Source organism: Carassius auratus, chromosome 21 (genome assembly GCF_003368295.1).
Source record: "Carassius auratus strain Wakin chromosome 21, ASM336829v1, whole genome shotgun sequence".
Classification (NCBI taxonomy): Eukaryota; Metazoa; Chordata; class Actinopteri; order Cypriniformes; family Cyprinidae; genus Carassius; species Carassius auratus.
In genome coordinates, this window is record NC_039263.1 from 6,898,797 (window position 1) to 6,917,173 (window position 18,377).

The window sequence follows — 18,377 nt, forward strand, 5'->3', positions numbered from 1 at the left end:
ATTATTATGAGCTTTTGTGGCACACCAGTGTGGATTGCTAACTGAACCATTAACTTACCCACCCGGTTCCAGTATTTATCTGTCAGTAGAGCCACTCAGGAACTCTGAAGTCCCGTCAACATATTACACCAAAAGCCTAGGTAAGTGAAAACGTGAGAACGCTAAGGTTAGTGTGTTTTATATGGATAATATCTTGTTTGATTTACTGAGATTGCGTTATTAGCCAAAGCTAGCTCTGTACATGTAGTAACGTTAGTGGCAGAATGCTTATAAAAAACAATTAAGTGTAACGTTACTTTTAAAAAGTGTTTTTTATATATATATAACTTACCTTAAAAGAATATACTTACCTTCTAAAGCAACGTAATTCTTTCGAGCACTTAACTACGTTATTTGCATTTAATGTAATTTTTATTTAAATTCGAATGTCATATAACACTGTATTTGAATATACTTTTAATCATACATTTTTCTGTAAGATTTTAATTTCAAAGTAACTCAAGTACTTTACATGTGCTTTCAGTCAACGACCTAGTCTAGAAAGTGTATTTGTTTTATTTTATTAATATATTAATATTAATAAAATTAAAGTCCAAGTACAGCTCTATTTATTTATTTGTTAAGCAATACAAGTGCACATTAAATATAATTAATCAGACTTCTGTTTTCCAGGATGATACTGTCTATATCTACCTAGCTGTAATATGCCATATATAAACATCTCTATGCCTATATTTATAGTGTCTTTTTCTTCAGACCCATATAATCATGACTGCCATGCGAGTGGATGCTAAGGTGGTCATGCTTGGCAAGGAGAGTGTGGGCAAAACCAGTCTGGTGGAAAGATACGTACATCGCCGGTTTCTTGTGGGACCATATCAAAATGTAAGTGTGTGTGTAAGCACAGCAGCCTCTAGAAGCCAATTTACCATTTTCTGAAATTGTTTGGTCTCATTAAAGACATTTTTTGTGTATAATGTAAGTTTGACTGGCTATCAACTATCTCTAGTCATGTGTCACATACTATAAACCAGCTCCACAGGTAAAGCCACCTTCCACGGATGTCAGTGGCTCTTCGACGATGACCTGATATGATGTTTCTAGGTTATGTGTCTGTGTGTGTATATGTGTTTTTTAATTAATTGTTTTTTTCTCATTAAGACTATAGGGGCTGCGTTTGTTGCGAAAGCCCTCAATGTCAGTGACAAGGTGGTTACTCTGGGAATATGGGTAAGTGTAGTTACTTGGGACTTTATATACGCTGATCAGCCACTCATTAGTGACTTCACATGTTTCTTTTGATCTTAGGACACTGCTGGGTCTGAACGCTATGAAGCTATGAGCAGAATCTATTACAGAGGAGCCCGCGCTGCCATTGTCTGCTACGGTAAATCCCTCTGTTGCAGTTTGACAGGAAAGGTTTTTTTTTTTTTTCAAATCCAAAGTGCAGCTCAGTCTAGCAGTCAGGTGACACTGAGCAAGGAAATGGCTCATGCTTGCTCACTCTGTGTATAAATTGCAGTCGTTACAAGTCCTGCTAGGAAGTTCATGTGTTTGATTCAAATAATTTAATCAGGGGTTCTCTGGAGTCCATATAAAATGTAAATAGGCAAAAAAAAAAAAAAAAAAATCAACAACAAAATTTTTTGGACCGTAAAATGTTTGAATGTAAAAAATTGAGATAATGCATATATATTTATTTATCATTTGTTTAATTTTTTTCAATTCATTTGATGTTATGATTTCATTTTGCATTTTAAAGATTAAAAAATATATTTTATTTTAATCTAATTTGAAATTAGTTTATCTTAGGTTTTGTTTTCTTAAAAAATATAAAAACAATTATTTAAACTTGTTGTTATAATATGATACTTAATATTTTACTCACACTATGTGTGTATATATATATGTATATGTATATATATGTATATGTATATGTGTATATATTTTTTTTTTCAACACTACCATTCAACATTTTGTACAATAAATCCATTAATAAAAGTATCTTTTCTTAAAAAAAAACACACAAAACTTTTGAACAGTAGTGTACATGTAAAAAAAAAAATCTAAAGAAAATGAGCTCTTTCACAAGTGAAACAGTTTGAAACCATCCTATTGTTATGCTAAATTTGTGTCTGATTTTCACTATCACACTTAGACTTGACTGACAGCAGCAGTTTCGGAAGGGCAAGGTTCTGGGTGAAGGAGTTACAGAACTGTGAAGAGGTAAAATAAACCCACGTCTCACAAAATCATGAGAACAACTTCAGCACAACTTTATGGACACATTATTTTATTTTCAGCACTGCAAGATATATTTGTGTGGCACCAAGAGTGACCTCATTGAGGCCGATCGGAGTGTGCGGCAAGTAGACTACCATGATGTTCAAGACTTTGCAGATGGTAAGCATGAATTTAGCTGCTTTTGTTTTCTTCAAAGCATTTCAATAAAACTTCATTAAAATTTTCAGAAATAGGTGCACAACATTTCGAGACCTCCAGCAAAACAGGAAAAAATGTTGGTGAGTGATACTTCAGTTTATCTGCTCTGTTGAGCACTGTTTCTGTGTAACGTGCCGTTAGATACTGAGAAGTTTCACTTCTTTATTTGTTTTATTTTTTATTTTTTCATACAGATGAGGTGTTTCAGAAAGTGGCTGAAGATTTCAGTAGCTGTGCTTTAGAGTTCATGCAAGGTGAGAATTTGCTGCAAAGCGAAACCAGTTATTTTACACTTTACACCTGGGTCTATGTGTTTCAGACACAAGGCTTTTCAAGCCCTCACTCTCTGTTACTTGATGCTTCACATAAGCATGAAAAGCACAAATGAATGTCATTACAATGACAAGATGCAAACTGCTTGCAAGGACCATCTTTGGAAGGTGCCCCCTTTTTATTTTATTACAGATTTCTGTCCAAAAACAGATGCACACACATGTGCATGTGTATTTTTTATAGTATTAATGGGAAATCATAGTAGCTGCTAAAAGCATAGTAGCTTTGTGTTATGCTTTGATCAATAATGGTACAGAGTATTTATGAATTTCTAAACCCTTTGTCCACCTTATTTTTATTTGAAAGGGCATATGCACTCAAATGTAATGTGAATGGGCAAGGCTTCTGGTTTCATCTACTGTCAGTTATTTTACATGTATCACAATTATGTTGTGTTGATTTATAATGTAAACTGTTTTTTATTGTTGTGTTATTTTAATATACTATTTTACTCATAAAACTCACCCAGTTTCCATTGAATGTGTGAGATTTCTGATACATGAGCAGCTATAGGAAAAGAACAAGAATAAAGTGCAAAGACATTGGCTTACTTCTGCGTTGCAAAATAAAGTGGATAGAAATATTAAGAATGCATTTAATAATTTTATTAAGGAATTGATATAGTAATGTGTTCTTGGTATTGTTCCCATTTGGATTTATTTATTTTGGTATTGTATCCTAACAGAAAAGAAGGTGGTGGATCTTGGGCAAAAGAAGGACTCTTATTTTGACAACTGCTGCCATAACTGAGCTATCACTGGAAAAACTGCTGTATCATATGGTCTATTTTGGGATGACTGGAGGCTCAACATCTTTTATACTCCTCAAAGCATCCACTGGAGTGTTTTTTCTTGTTCTTTTTTTCTGGTGTGCAGTAGAACATGAAGGATTCCACTTTTTCCAGTGTTCAAGCAATGAACTCTTTCTTTATCAGGAACATGTTTTTTCATTTAGTTTTTTTTTTTTTGGACCTGGGAATGTTGACTGAAGCAAATATTAACAGTGCATGGCAATCCGTTTTACCAAAAAGACAAGACACAAAGCAAGCTTTAGGGACAGATTCCATTGCATGGAGGTGATCGTTGCCAATTTTCACAAACAATGCCTTGAGTGATTTATCACCTTTTATGATTTAAATTGTCTCTATTTTATAGATTTTTGAGGATCGTAATGTTTACACCCTCCATTCATCACACTGCACTCATACATGAACAATTTACTTTCATATGTCCACACTTAAGTTTCAGTTTTCACCGATCTGAGACCAGTTCAAACATTTTTCTCATTATGTTAAAGATTTAGATGTTGTGGAAATTTAGTCTCCAATTAATATGTTCTTAAATTATAACGAAGCTGAAAAATTGATGTCAGAATATCAAAGGCTAATTATTTGAGGCATTCATAAAACCATGATTAATCTGATATGCGGGAGTCAAACTCTTGTTTGCGTCCTGTATCTTGTTGTTCATTATTTAACATATCTTTCCCGCATTCCAAAAGCAAGTCAATGTGCAGCATTTGATGAATGTGATGTTAATGTTTACAGTGCTATTTTTATTATTTAATTTTACGTCATTTGCAATTTGGGTAAGATATTGGGACACTAACTTGTCAGTTGTGAAAATGTTTGTGCATACTTTGTACATACAGCCTTAGTTCACTCTCTGTTCATATTGTGCCTGTATTAAATACTGCTCAAAAAGGCCTGTAGCTAAAAATATGGTTCTTGTGAAACTGTATATTTTACGTCATCCAGAGAAATCCTGATATTGTGCCATTTTGACTGGATGTCCTACAGGAAAGAAGGACAGTATTATATTACTTTGTCACATTTTACCGTGAAATTACATTAAAAATTAAAAAAAGCTGTTGCATATTTTGTTTAAAGGTATCAGAATAGTATAAGCAAAACAGACCAAGTCATTTGAGACTGACAGATATTGGAATGATGAAATATTAAGTGTGCGTGCTGCATGCTTTTTAATACTGTAAATGTATCTTAGAACTCTTGGGAGTAATAACCTAAATTCATAGATTTTATACATATCATATTCATCCTTTGCTGCCTATTCTTGCTTGCCATCACATATCAAAGTTAGTGTTTCTTTTATTGTTTATTTTAAGAGAGTAAGGTACTCTCACCAAAATATTATTACCATTTAGCATACCACATCAGAGGACTATAATTAATAGATTATAAATTTCTTGAAAGTATCTTGTATGAAACTTATGCATCCTCCTTGTGGGACCTATATGTATATATAGAATTTAAAAAAAGCTTCAGTCTAGATTGCATAGAAATTAAAATGAAATTGTTGAATGAAATGATCTGAAATTGAATCAAATTAGAAGCTCTCTGTGCTTTCAGGATCTTTTGCACAAAGAAAATTAAGTCTGTTGCAAGATTTGTGCATTCATTTAATGGCAATTGCCTCCAAAATATTCTCATTACTGTAATGAAGAAATAAAACGATCCTGAATACAACAATTATTGTTATTTAAGCTTTTATTGTCAGCACATATACAATTAATACTATCATTATGTGTACTTACAGTTTAGAATATAAATATAATTGTTTTTGTGTTACAGTAATGGCAAGATAATTGAATGTGGAAATGTGCCAAATTGTCATGCAATTAATTTAGCAATTCAAAACACTAATTATCTTGAAAATAGACTTCCTAATAATTCTTTGTACACATTATTTGTTTTTATTTGGGGGTGAACTATCAGCCAAACATTTGACGACAGTTTTTGTGAGATTTACAGTTCAACAGTTCTACTCACATTTCATTAATGCAAGAAATCCTTGAAAAGTACAATTTTGACTACACTTTTTACAGAGATGGTAAAAACAGCAGCAAAGAAGCAACAAGTGTGTAATGTTGTTTATTCTGTACAAAGCACTACAGCACAATTAAAGTCTCTAACAAGGCAGCAGATTTTTTTTCCCCCTTTTGCCAGAAATTGTCTGAAATATACCGAAGTGGAATGACACTTAGAGCAGCGTTAAAACTATTAAGTGCAATTATATACATAAATACAGAAAAAAAATGAAATGCTGTTCAGTATGAGGAACACTTGAACAGTTAGATGGGGGTGAGGAAAACCAGCAGAGAAATGTCAGGAGTGTAGACATGCAACAAACCACAATCATTTGTCCTATAAATTAGCTTCACAGAAGACTATTAGGGCTTTAATTGCCAATTAGTGTTTTAAACTATAGGGTTTCAGCTTAAATTGTATGTTGAATATCTTTTAAGATATCAGCCTTTATGGAAAACTGAACATGAATTCACTAAATTTCAAAGTCTTGAATGGGAGTGTTTAATTATCAGGCTTGCAAAGTTTGTCATCTACTTCCGTATAGATTTAATGTGTAAAAAATATATACAGCGAGACAGAACAGACTCATCGGAGTCGTTCAGTTAAGAGACCTATTACATAGTTGCACTTTCTAAATGACTGGTGAAAGTTGGGACAGGACTTCCTGTTTGTTTGAAAGTTTTGTAACTGCTGGATGCCACAAGTGTTTAAAAAAACCCCACACATTCCACCTTTAAATTCACAGCATAATTTACACCAAAGAATTTGGAAATATCTCTCTTCAGTGGATATGATTAAGCAGAACACTTTCTTTGTAGACTCCATCGAGTTCTTCTGGATTTTGTGCCAGTTTGGCAAAGATTCATTCAATGACAATTCTGGGAATTTCCTAAATGATCTATTTAAATAAATTATAAGCATACTTGTAAATGTTCTGCTTTTGTTTTAACATTTTAACAGGAACATTTTGGAATATTATACAAAAGTGCTTCAAAATGATGGTCTTCAAGTTATTTCACCATATAGCAAGGATATTTTAATCTCATTGATTAAGATCACAATTTACTGCACTCTTAAATCCAAAGTAAACTTCAGTTTTGACGCAAATTCGTAGGGTACATGTGCATGAACATGCACTATAATTTTGCAATTTTTCATCTAATGTCTTTACTATTTCTCTCTAGAAACGATAAAAACTCTTTGTACTATATTAAATTAGGGTTGTGTGTATCTTTAACAACCTAAAGTCTCCTATAGTTTTTTTTTTTTTGGAAACAATGGTTTAGCCCAATGTTGCCACCTTGTGTACCAAATTATTAGTAATGTGCAAATTACAATAACTGGTCTGCAGTTCCTGCGTACTGTATGTTTCCATATAGTAAAAACCAAAGTATACTTTGGGCTTTAATAAACTGCTTGGCCAAATAAAAATCACTGTCTGGATTTAAATAATCAAATACATAACAATGTAGGATTGAAATATTATTTCAATGATTAATATGTTTCTGACACGTTATATGTTCGGCAGCAATTCTTCCCCACCGGACTCTGTGGTGGCCAATCTTTCCCAATTTGGGCCCAAAGAACCTTGACATTGTCATGAAGGAACATGGACATGTACGTCTTTTGACTTGGTTGTTTAAGAAATAAAAAGCCGTGCAGTGCATCAGTTAGGGTTTGAAGAACTGTTGCCAAACCTACAACATGCCAGAAACATATTAAAAACAGTAATGATTACCCAATCCTAGACTCCTCAGTATTCCGTAACTTTGTTTTTTGACGAGGAAGTGTTTATGAACCACTTACTTAATACTAAAATTTCCACTAAGCTTAATTTCTGTACCATTTGCTCACAGAGCAAATATACAGCACAAATCAGTTTTGGTAAACGAGTTTATAGTCATTATTATTTGACTTGAAGAAAGCAATGGAGTTTCTGAGGAAAAATATATTCCCTTCCCTAAATACTGTCTCTTCATTCTCTTCATTGTTGCTTTTTTGGGATGTTCAACAGCTTTCATATTCCCAGATGCAGCAACAAAATACATAACACTGGCTACAGTCGGATTTCACATGATGCCGCATAAAGTCAGTTCTATTTAATCAGTGTTTGAAACCATTTTTCCAGAAAACATTGTCCTCTTCATCAAAGGGATTACTGACAGGGATGCAAAGTGTTTTGTGTACCCTCTTCAAGTATGTTGTAGTGAAAAGATGATGTACATCAGAAAGCAGTGAGAGCATGGCTATAAAGAGGTCTGTTGGGAAATGTAAACCTCAAGTCAGTTTGCTTCCATAGATTAAACCTTCAAACTTCGGTTTTCTTCTTTATCTTCAATCTAGCCGAATTATCTGGAGTTACGCCCTTCTCACCATCCCCTTCTAATTGTATCAAACTTTCTTCCTCTTCTGTGTTTTCTTCTTCATAGGAAGAAATTGGTGAATATGCACAGTTTAAAGAGATGTCAATTGGTGGAGGGCTTCTGGAGGGGCTAAAGGACACCTGGGGGGCTGCATCAGGAGGAGAGGAAGCCTGCGGGACAGCCGTAGTGTTTAGGGTTGTGGATTTGGTTTTGGCAGCTCTGATGAAGTTTATAGGGTATGTTGTCATGAGTTCTGGGGGGTATTCCCGGATCTCGCCAGGCTCCAGGGGCTCGGGGCCGCAGGGATCATGCTCACTGCATGACAAGCGGCCATCCAGTTTGGATATAAAAAGCATGCCATCTCGATGTTCGACACAATAGGAGCTAGGGCACATCTCACAGAAGGAAGCTGCTTCCTGTCCACACAAGTCACACTGATGCCAAGGACACTCCCAACGGCCTAAATCCCAAAACAAGATATTCACTGATAAACTTCCACTCCATTGAGCTGTTAATTGATGTTGATAATCATTTTACCTTAATTTACAGAACATATTTATTTAAATTTCATCTGTCATATGATTTCATAACACATAACGCACAGCGAGTGGTCCGTGTTTGAGACTACTTTCAAGACTGACCTGCAGGTCTCTTTGTGAGATTGAGGCAGTCAGCATGGTAAACCTTAGGACAGCCCGGCCTCTTACAGGACACAACCTGTCCTCCATCTCCACAGCTAAAGCACTCATCTTCCCGCTCCTTGATTACTTCCTGCTGGGATTTACGCTTCATCTGAGACTTCTTCTTCATTTTACGGCCTTTATCATCTGATGGGGGGTTGTTCTGATAGACACAGAGTTGACGTCTATTTGCAATCACTTATCGAAGCAGAAAATATTCTTTAGATACAAAAACGTTGCTGTTAAAAATGACATTACATTAGAATATATGAAATAGAAATTATTTTTGCTATAGTTTCTTATAAAGTTCAAATGTTTTATTTTATTATTTGAATAATTTCTTTTTTTTTTGCTATAGACTGATTATTGTTTATTGTATTTTATTAATAATGATAATAATAATTAGTGTTGTCAAACGATTAACTGCATACAAAATAAGAATTTTTTACATAACATATGTATGTGTACTCCATTTATATATTATGTGTATATATAAATACACACACAAAGTATATATATTGAAAATATTTACATCTATATGCATTTATATATTTATAATATCATATTTATGTTGGGAAGTCGTGGCTAAAGTAGTGGTTAGAGAGTTTAACTCCTAACCCTAATGTTGTGGGTTTGAGTTTCGGGCCAGCAATACCATGACTTAGGTGCCCTTGAGTAAGGCACCGAACCCCAAACTGCTCCCCGGACGCCACAGTATAAATGGCTGCCCACTAGGGCTGGGACAACGCGTCGAGGTCAACGATGACGTCGATGCAAAAAATACGTTGACGCAAAATATGCGCATCGATTCGTCGACCTGTTTTTATTTCTCTAAAAAACGTTTGCAAAACGTTTATTTCTCTCTCCCTTGTGCATATTAATCAAAATCATTAAACACGATAGAAAAAGGGCGAAACACCAAAGTTTCACGTGCGCTCACGCACTCACAGTCTTCAAACTAAACGAGCGCTGTCTTGTGCTCTCTCTCTCTCCCTCCTGCATATTAACCAAAATCATTAGACACGATAGAAAAAGGCCGGAACGCCAAAGTTTCAGGTGGAGCATTTTTTTTCTCCATGACAGGCTGCTGGCTCCCACTGTTAATTTTTTTTTTTTTTGGAAAAGCACTCTCTGTATTAGCTTAAAGCCCTCAAGTTTACATTGGTTACTGTCTTCTTTCAATTGCTCTAAACAAGTATTTTGGGTGACCTTTTTTATTGAATGCTAGACATCAAGTTGTTGTTATTTTCATCTGAAAGAAGAACTTTTTTTCAGTAAGCTAGGCCCTATGTGTTCAGTAAGCTTATTTCAGTAAGCTATGTGTTTTCAAGGCTTCAAGGTTTTATTGAATGCTATCTCTATACAAGTGCAAAGTAATGCATTCTTAGTCAGTCTTTTATTTTGTAATTTTAAGAGCAATAAACATATATTGCAATGTTAAGGAATTCATGTTTTTTTCATTCAGATATGTAAATCAACATGTATAAATTGTTAGTAGTCAATTAATGGGGAGATAATCGAAATCGAATCGGTCTGAAAAAATTAATCTTTAGATTAATCGATGCATCGAAAAAATAATCGCTAGATTAATCGTTTAAAAAAATAATCGTTTATCCCAGCCCTACTGCCCACTGCTCCAGGTGTGTGTGTGTGCACTTTGGATGGGTTAAATGCAGAGCACGAATTCTGAGTATGGGTCACCATACTTGGCTGAATGTCATGTCACTTTCACACACACAATAAATATAAACTGTACACACATGTATTATGTAAACAAAAACGTTTATTTTGGATTCAATAAATCGTTTGACTGCTAATAATAATTATTCTAAATGTAAAATTTTCTAATTATTTTTTAGTATAGATTGCTAACTGGTTTTCACATGATTTATTTTTAAATAATAATAATTCTGAAATATTTATAACCCCCCCCCCCCAACACCTAACACCTTGGGATCATCTCCTTACTTTTGGCCTTACTCCCAGGAATCCACTGCAGTTAGACGCACCACACTTGCACACTGTCTTCCCATTGCCCAGACACTCAAGGTTATAGTTGAATGTTAACTCAGTGCCTTGGAAGAAAACATCAGCACTTAAAATGTTTTTGCAAAATGTTTAAATGCAAGGCTGCACTACAATGTTTTCTACATAAAAATAAAACTCGACTTACCAGCAGGGATGTCTGTAAGCGCAAAAAGCCCAACACGTGTGTCTCCGTTGACTGTCCATTTTTGAGTCTCACAGTTTGGCTGACAACTATGGTTCATAAAACGGGCTTCATTTCCCTTGGGCCCAGCATCAATAATTCGATCCTTCCAGAAACCACAAAACAACATATTATGTTTCCCATAACAGAAATCACATAAAAATGAAACAACTGTTGTAGTTTTAAAATCACACCTTGTCCAATGTAAGCATATAGAAATTGCCAATATTGTTCTCCTGAGCATGTTTAATCCGGGCACGACATTCTTCCTCGTCAATCACCTCTCCAACATATTCGTTAACAAATCCTCCCTGCGGTTGAGCATTGAAAACAAAGAATTTGTTAGAAAGCAGGGCTAATTTTATCCAAAACAAATCTATAGATATATTTTGAGAGGAAGGAGATAGACTTATTGTAGAAATTGCCTATGCATGGAAAAATTCTAATGCTAAATATAAAAAACTATTTTTGTTTCATTTGTTTAGTCTAGAACTGAACAGTTTTTGTCTGTGTGTGATAAGTGAAAGAGAATCAACCTTTATGATATTGTTATAATATTGTTAGATTTAGCTTAGTAACATGCTAAGCATCGCAATGCAATGCAATTATGAGCATTAAAGAGGTATTCAACACCCCCCCCCCCAATAAAAACAATTCTTATCATTTACTCACCCCCATGCCATACCAGTTGTATTATCACTTTCTTTCTTCAGACAACAAATAAAATATCGCTCCAAACAACTCACATTCACAAGTGAACATGGCAAGCAAAACGATGGTTGTGTGTAAAAAATATAATAATATTTTAAACCTTTTTAAACTATAAACTATTGTTTCCAGCTAACTGTCATTCAAGAGCTTAAATGGAGCCCCATGGAGCTCTCATGAATCCATGCATGTCAGCTGGCCGGAAGTGATGGTTTATAGTTAAAAAAATTATTGGGTCCTGTACCTTTGCATTACAGTGGCACACAAAGAAGGATTACCTTTCTCCAAATAAGTAGTTCATCTGAAGACAGAAAATCATCTACATCTGGGGCAGTGTGAGGATAAGTAATTCTATCACGTGCACTGTTGTTCGCACACAAGTCTGCACGAACACAAAAATCAGCAGAGTGTGCTGGAAATTTCACAAAATATTCAGCAGACTGTACTGAAAACAGACAAGGGAAGTGTGCTTTTGGTTTTGTTTGTTGGCATGTAAGAAACCAGCTTTCACGCTGGGTAGTTACAGGAACTCAGTTATAGGAACTAGCCACCATGGCAGTCCCCTGGAAAATAGGGCAATTTTCCTGGCTGCATTCACACCGCCAGTAGGAACTCTGAAGTGATGTAAGCTGACAAGACTGGCGTCATTTAGATGCAGTATTCAACAATGTTGACAACTGGAGGACAGAGAAGTGACTTTACTTCAACATGGGTCCATTGCTGTTTTCCATGTTTGTGGAGTTAGTTAATGGAGTAAGTATGGAGTACGCTTTTTAAAAATACACTTCCATCTACAGTAGTTCCTATTGTGTTGGGTTGAACCCTAATCTAAAGCAGGAGCTAATTTAGTCCCCCAAAAGGCATTCTGATAGCTAAAACTGTGAAAACGTTCCTCTGGTGCAATATCCCCTAATAATGGTTAATGGAGTACCTGCACATGAAGAACATTTGAAATCAGATCAGGTTTTGAAAAAAAAACAAAAAAAAACATATATTAACAACCTTTTTGATGTCGTGAACACAGTGCAGCCCCCAGCCTCGAGACAGCGTTCTGAAGATCTCCACCTGGCAGTACTGTCGTTTGGTGAAGCACTGGTTCTGGCAGCGCTCACCTGCGGGACACACCTGTGGGTGACACTCGTACAGCAGCATGCGGTTGATGCACTCTGAATCCATACCGCAGGGGTTCTCATCTGTCGCTTTGCAGTTGCAGCGAGGGATTTCCGAAAGGTCTGCCGAAATTATCAGCACTTTGCCAATTGGTTTGTTCACCTAAGAGATTGGCCAAGTTAGGACTTGTAATGTCATTATATAAAGCTAGCAATCAATCTCATAGTATAACTCGTAGGAGCATGTACCTTAATATGTTTGTATGGTGGAGGTTTTTTGTGATTTTGTCGGTCCTCCTGCAGCTGCCGTAATTCTTTCTCGGCTTGCAGTTCTTTGAACCTTACTGCAGCTTCTTCCAATGCTGAACCACATTGAACATTTGGATTTCAGCAATCATTTTTCATTTGAGCACTAATTTAAGCAACACCAAGAACCACATAATATAATTTCATTTTTACGAGAGTTGCCTTAAGGTGTTCCGCATGCTTGTCAAGGTATTTCTATGCAGTTGGTAAGAAGTTCCACAAGTTTTAGCATGTTTATATGCAGTTTCTGGGGTGGTTGCCCCAAGTCCATTGGATTTTTAGGGACGCACAATATATTTGTACCATATTGGTTATCAGCCACAATTTTATTATTTATTGGTATTGGTCACTATTGCATATGTAATTGTCATCCAACATCCAACCCTTATTTGCATACTGTATATCTGTCTTCTATAAATTAAAAATCACTGTTTTGGAGCCCATCGACCACAATTTAAAATTCTTTAATTATGTTTTTAAATTCTAAAAACTTTACTTTTTTAGAAACTATTATTAATATTTTAACATGTAAATGAAACTAGCAAATCTACCAATGAATATCCATCTTTTACACTGTATATTACAAGGTTGTGATGCATAAATGATTTACTTTCTGCTTTAGCATTTTATTTTTATTTTATTGAATATTTTATTTATTTTATTTTTATTTTATTGAATATGGTCAATAACATGAATTGTCATCATTTTATATATACATTTTACCACCAGTTTTGTTCACTATGCTAAAAATGTTAATCTGTTTGCTTACTAATAGTAAAAACCAAATAAAATTTAGTTACAAAAGATACCTTTCCTATAAGTAGAGTCGACTCCCTTTCCCATTTTCTCTTTACTGTTGGCATCGCCCTCCATGTAAGGAAAAACACGGGCTTGGTAAGTCCACAAGTAGTCATTAGAGCCAAAGAAAAGAACTGGGAACTCTCCGACATCATGTCTCATGCGTAGGATATTCTCGGGAATGTCTTTGGGATTGCTAACCTCTGCTGGCCACCATCTATCAAGCAGTAGAGCAGAAACTGTTGTGTAAAATGATTACAAAAGCCAGGAATGGATGAAAGTAAATGTTAAGAAGTCAAGTGTGGGTTTTGTGGTTGCTGACCTGTAGCGACCAACTTTTACCCACACTACCTCCTTGTAGTGGGGTTTCTTTCCAGCACGACAATCGTTGCAGTACCAGCTGCCTTCAGGCATGTCGATGTTGAGACACTCTCGGTGAAACGCTGCAGGGCATGACTCACAACACAGCAGACTACCTCCTATAGAGAGAAGTGATACAGATACAGAGAGGAAGTGTTGTGGTCATATAAAGTGAATGTGACATTCTTTAAGCTTAATTGAAAGAATCATCAAAGATTTCTAGAGCCATGCGAAAGAAATTGATTACTGCACATGAAATCAGAGGTGCAAATTGTAATGGAAACTGCTGTCCAAGGCAGCTGAATTAACCTTCTGAGCAGACGAAGCACCAGCTGACGTTGACATGCTCGTGGTTGCGGCAGCCTTTTCTTGGTGAGAAGTGATTGGGACATACTATGTTGTTGTCGGTGAGTGTGACACTCCCAGCAGGTATGCAGTAATCATTGGCATGATATGCCACAGGGCATCTGATACAGCGGGTTAGCTGGCCTGAGACAAAAAATACAGTGAATTTCATAATAAAAGCATGCAAATTTAAAATATGTGTAATTTACATGCTGTTACACGTTTGTAAGTATGATATATCAGTTAGAAGTCAGAAAGAGCTTTATTGCCAAGTATGTTTGCACATACAAGGAATTTGTTTTGGTGTCACAAGCTTCAAGTACACAGAGACAATAACAACACACAGATAATAAAAATAAGATGTGAATAAGATACACATGCATAAATCTACAAATTAAAAATAAGTTGTAGGGATGTACTACAATTTAGGGTGATAAATCAGTATTAGGTTATTGCACAATGGGAGAAAATTAACTGTTCATGAGATAGATTGCCTGGGGAAAGAAACTGTTCTTGTGCCTGACTGTCTTGGTATTCAGTGCTCTGTAACGCCGACCAGATGGCAAAAGTTCAGAAAGGAGATGGCTTTGTTGTGAGGGATCCAGTGTGATTTTCTGAGCCTTTTTCCTCACTCTGGATGTATACAGTTCTTGGAAGGTAAGCAAGAATTGGTGGTTCCCAGGAATCTGAATGACTCCACTGCAGCCACAGTGCTGTTAATGATGGTGAGTTGGGGGAGTGCAGGAGTTCCTCCTGAAGTCCACAATCACCTCTACAGTTTTGAGCGAGTTCAGCTATAGGTTGTTGTGATTGCACCAGACAGCCTGTATGACTGTAGTGTCATCTGCAAACTTCAGGAGCTTGACAGAAGGGTCTTTAGAGGTGCAGTCGTTGGTGTAGAGGAAGAAGATCAGTGGGGAGAGGATGCAACCCTGAGCGGCACCAGTGCTGGTGGTGAGGCTGTTGGATATGAATTTACCAATCCTCATTATCTGTTGCCTATCTTTCAGAAAGCTGGTGATCCATACACAGACAGAGCTAGGTACAGAAAGCTCGGTTAGTTTGGTCTGGAGGAGTGTTGGGATGATGGTGTAGAAAGCAGAGCTAAAGTCCACAAACAGGATCCTCACATAAGTCTCTGTTTTGTCCAGATGTTGCAGAATGAAATGCAGTCCCATGTTGACTGCATCATACACAGACCTGTTTGCTCTTTAAGCAAATTGCAAAGGGTCAAGTAAGGGTCCAGTAAGGTCCTTCAGAATAGCCAACATCAACCTCTCAAATGTCTTCAGGACCACAGACGTTAGAGCCACAGGTCCTGTTATCTTGGGTTTCTTTGGGACAGGGATGATGGTGCAGCATTTGATTGGGACTTCACACAGTTCCAGTGATCTGCTGAAGATCTGTGAGAAGATGGGAGCCAGCTGGCCAGTACAGACTTTCAAATATACTGGTGTCACTCCGTCTGGGCCTGGTGCCTTTCTTTTCTTGATCTTTCTGAAGTCCTGGTACACATCATCCTCACTGATCTGAAACCTAGGAGTGGGGAAAAGGAGGGTTGCAGGAGGTGCTGATGGTTCTGTGGAGAGATGTTTAGAATGGGTGTGGGGTGTTAGACTGGGAGTTTCAAATCTACAGTAAAACTCATTCAAGTCTTCAGCAAGTTGTTGATTGGCCTCGGTTCTGGTGGATTGTGTCTTGTAGTTGGTGATGTCTTTGCACACTGATGCAGGGTCATTGGCAGAAAACTGGTGTTCTAGCTTTTTAGCATAGTTCCTCTTGGCTACTCTAATCTCCTTATTCAGTCGGTTTCTGGCCTGATTATACAAGACAGCTTCAAAAACACTCTAATCAGTGCAGTAGAAACAGGCTTGTAATGTCCGCTCTGTTTCGATGGTCCATCTCTTTACAGACTTTACTACAGGTTTAGCAGATTTTAATTTTTGCCTGCAAGTCGGTATAAGATGAACCAGGCAGTGGTCGGAGAATCCTACAGCTGCTCTGGGGATGGAGCGAAATGCGTCCTTTATTGTGAAGTAACAATGGTCCATTATATTACTGTCTCTGGTGGGACATGTAACAGGCTGTTTGTATGTAACAGAAAGTTGTGGCCTAATGGATAGAGAGTCGGACTTGTAACCCAAAGGTTGCAGGTTCGAGTCTCAGGCTTGGCAGGAATTGTTGGTGGGGTGAGTGAATAACCAGCGTTCTTTCCACCTTCAATACCTTGACTGAGGTGAGACCCTTGAGCAGGGCACCGAATCCCCAACTACTCCCCAGGCTCTGCAGCATTGGATGCCCAGTGCTCCAGGTGTGTGTGCACTTGGATGGGTTAAATGCAGAGCACAAATTGCAAATTGAGAGATTTGCTTTATTAAAGAATGATTAAAACAGAGTCTGGATGTTCTGTGTCTGTGATCTCATCAGCGAGTTGCTGTAAGAATGAACAAGTGAAAATCCCATGGCAAATAGAACAGCTTACAGTTATTGAAAAGAGCTTCTAAGATTGGAAGAGTTCATTTTCTTTTATACCGTTACATTTGTAAACCACCTTTCATCGATGTAGAAACATGTCCTTCCACCACATGTTTTTCCCATTGATTCTGCATCACGGTCCACTCTGAACAAATGGAAGCACTGCAGATTTAATGCGCTGTCTGGTATGGCGTCATTCAGCTAGGCTTCCGGGAAGCACAAAGCAGTAGAGTGTGAAAAATCTTTATTTGTCCGGGAGAGCGGAAGAAGTTTGTCCGTTTTGTTGGGTAGGGAGCAGAGATTCGCCAGATGAATGCTAGGCAGCGCAGATTTTGAACGGCACTGCCTAGCATTCATCTGGCGAATCTCCACTCTCTACTCAACAAAACAGACAAACAACTTCTGCGTCTGAGCTTCACAAGCGTGCCGGCTCGCTTGCCCCATCTGCTTGTCCTAAAGCATTTGATAAGCGCCGCTGCTCCACCAACTACAACGTTTAGCAAAAGTCTGAATGAACAAAATCTGGTAGAAGATTGTGTGATGTGTACTGCTGAATGTTCAGCAGTTCATCCCTGGTAAAACTGATCGTGTTTGAGAAACAAAAAAACAGGGAAAACTAACAAAAACGTTACAAAAACTGGAGAGCAAACTTGAATCAACAGTATTATTACTGTTTGTTTATTATTTGGTTATTATTACTTTTTGTTCATTTGATACTATTACTATATTGGTTATCAGCTTTAAAAATATATATTTTATAGATATTAATATATTAAATTTACAAATATGTTTAATCTCAAAATGAAAAGGTATTTTTCATACTGTAAAATTATAATTTTGTGATGCCTAGATTCACCTTTATCATTTAAAGAGCCACACAGATGGGAAATCAAAAATTACCTGTATTACAGTGTATGATGTAGCTGTCCATCAGTGTAAACAATGTGCAAAGTAATTAAACCAAAAAGTACACGATTTATAAAGTTATTGGCTTCTAAAGTAAGGAGTCGACTCTGAATCGCTGAAACGAGTCGTTATAGATTTCAAATCTTTTCCCCATCTCTATGTACGTCACTAGGAACACTTTGCATAATAATCTCCGCCTACCGTCTGGCGAGAAACGGAACTCTGACCTGCCCCCACCCCCCACACACACACTCTGGTTGGTGTGATAGCATCATGTCGAGGAGACAGTGTGTTTTTAATTGTAAAGGCAAGTTTGTTTTATTTTCACTGCCAAAGAATGAAGATCAGAAGAACCAATGGCTAAAATTAATTTTTACCACAATACCAGAGCAGTACAACAAATCCTTGTTGCACAACATTTCACTGATGACTGCTTTTCTAATCTCGGTGAGTACGAGGCGGGATTTTCAAAGTGTTTGGCCATAAAAGAGGGTTCATTACCAACTTTATTTAGAC

At 36.8% G+C, this 18,377-nt stretch overlaps 2 protein-coding genes across 6 annotated transcripts in view; one reads left to right on the forward strand and one right to left on the reverse strand.

Annotated features, from left to right (window-relative positions):
- Window positions 1-5,715, forward strand: LOC113038350 (ras-related protein Rab-24-like). Its single transcript, XM_026195681.1, has 9 exons — window positions 1-140; window positions 757-885; window positions 1,162-1,230; window positions 1,309-1,387; window positions 2,159-2,226; window positions 2,304-2,403; window positions 2,472-2,522; window positions 2,637-2,696; window positions 3,461-5,715. The coding sequence occupies exons 2-9, from the start codon at window positions 769-771 to the stop codon at window positions 3,523-3,525; spliced, it is 609 nt and encodes a 202-aa protein (XP_026051466.1). The 5' UTR covers window positions 1-140; window positions 757-768; the 3' UTR covers window positions 3,526-5,715.
- Window positions 5,654-18,377, reverse strand: part of nsd1b (nuclear receptor binding SET domain protein 1b) — a 26,171-nt gene continuing 13,447 nt past the window's right edge. For 3 of the 5 annotated variants that reach the window (XM_026195677.1, XM_026195674.1, XM_026195675.1), the window contains exons 15-24: window positions 14,445-14,624; window positions 14,098-14,254; window positions 13,787-13,992; window positions 12,921-13,033; window positions 12,565-12,834; window positions 11,049-11,165; window positions 10,819-10,960; window positions 10,614-10,720; window positions 8,607-8,808; window positions 5,654-8,425 (exon numbers count right to left, since the gene is read on the reverse strand). In XM_026195677.1, coding sequence (XP_026051462.1) covers window positions 7,911-8,425; window positions 8,607-8,808; window positions 10,614-10,720; window positions 10,819-10,960; window positions 11,049-11,165; window positions 12,565-12,834; window positions 12,921-13,033; window positions 13,787-13,992; window positions 14,098-14,254; window positions 14,445-14,624 — 2,009 coding nt within the window. In that variant the 3' untranslated portion in view covers window positions 5,654-7,910. Of the gene's footprint in view, window positions 8,426-8,606; window positions 8,844-10,613; window positions 10,721-10,818; window positions 10,961-11,048; window positions 11,166-12,564; window positions 12,835-12,920; window positions 13,034-13,786; window positions 13,993-14,097; window positions 14,255-14,444; window positions 14,625-18,377 lie in introns of those variants that run through there. The other 2 variants (XR_003274772.1, XM_026195678.1) reach the window with 2 other exon arrangements.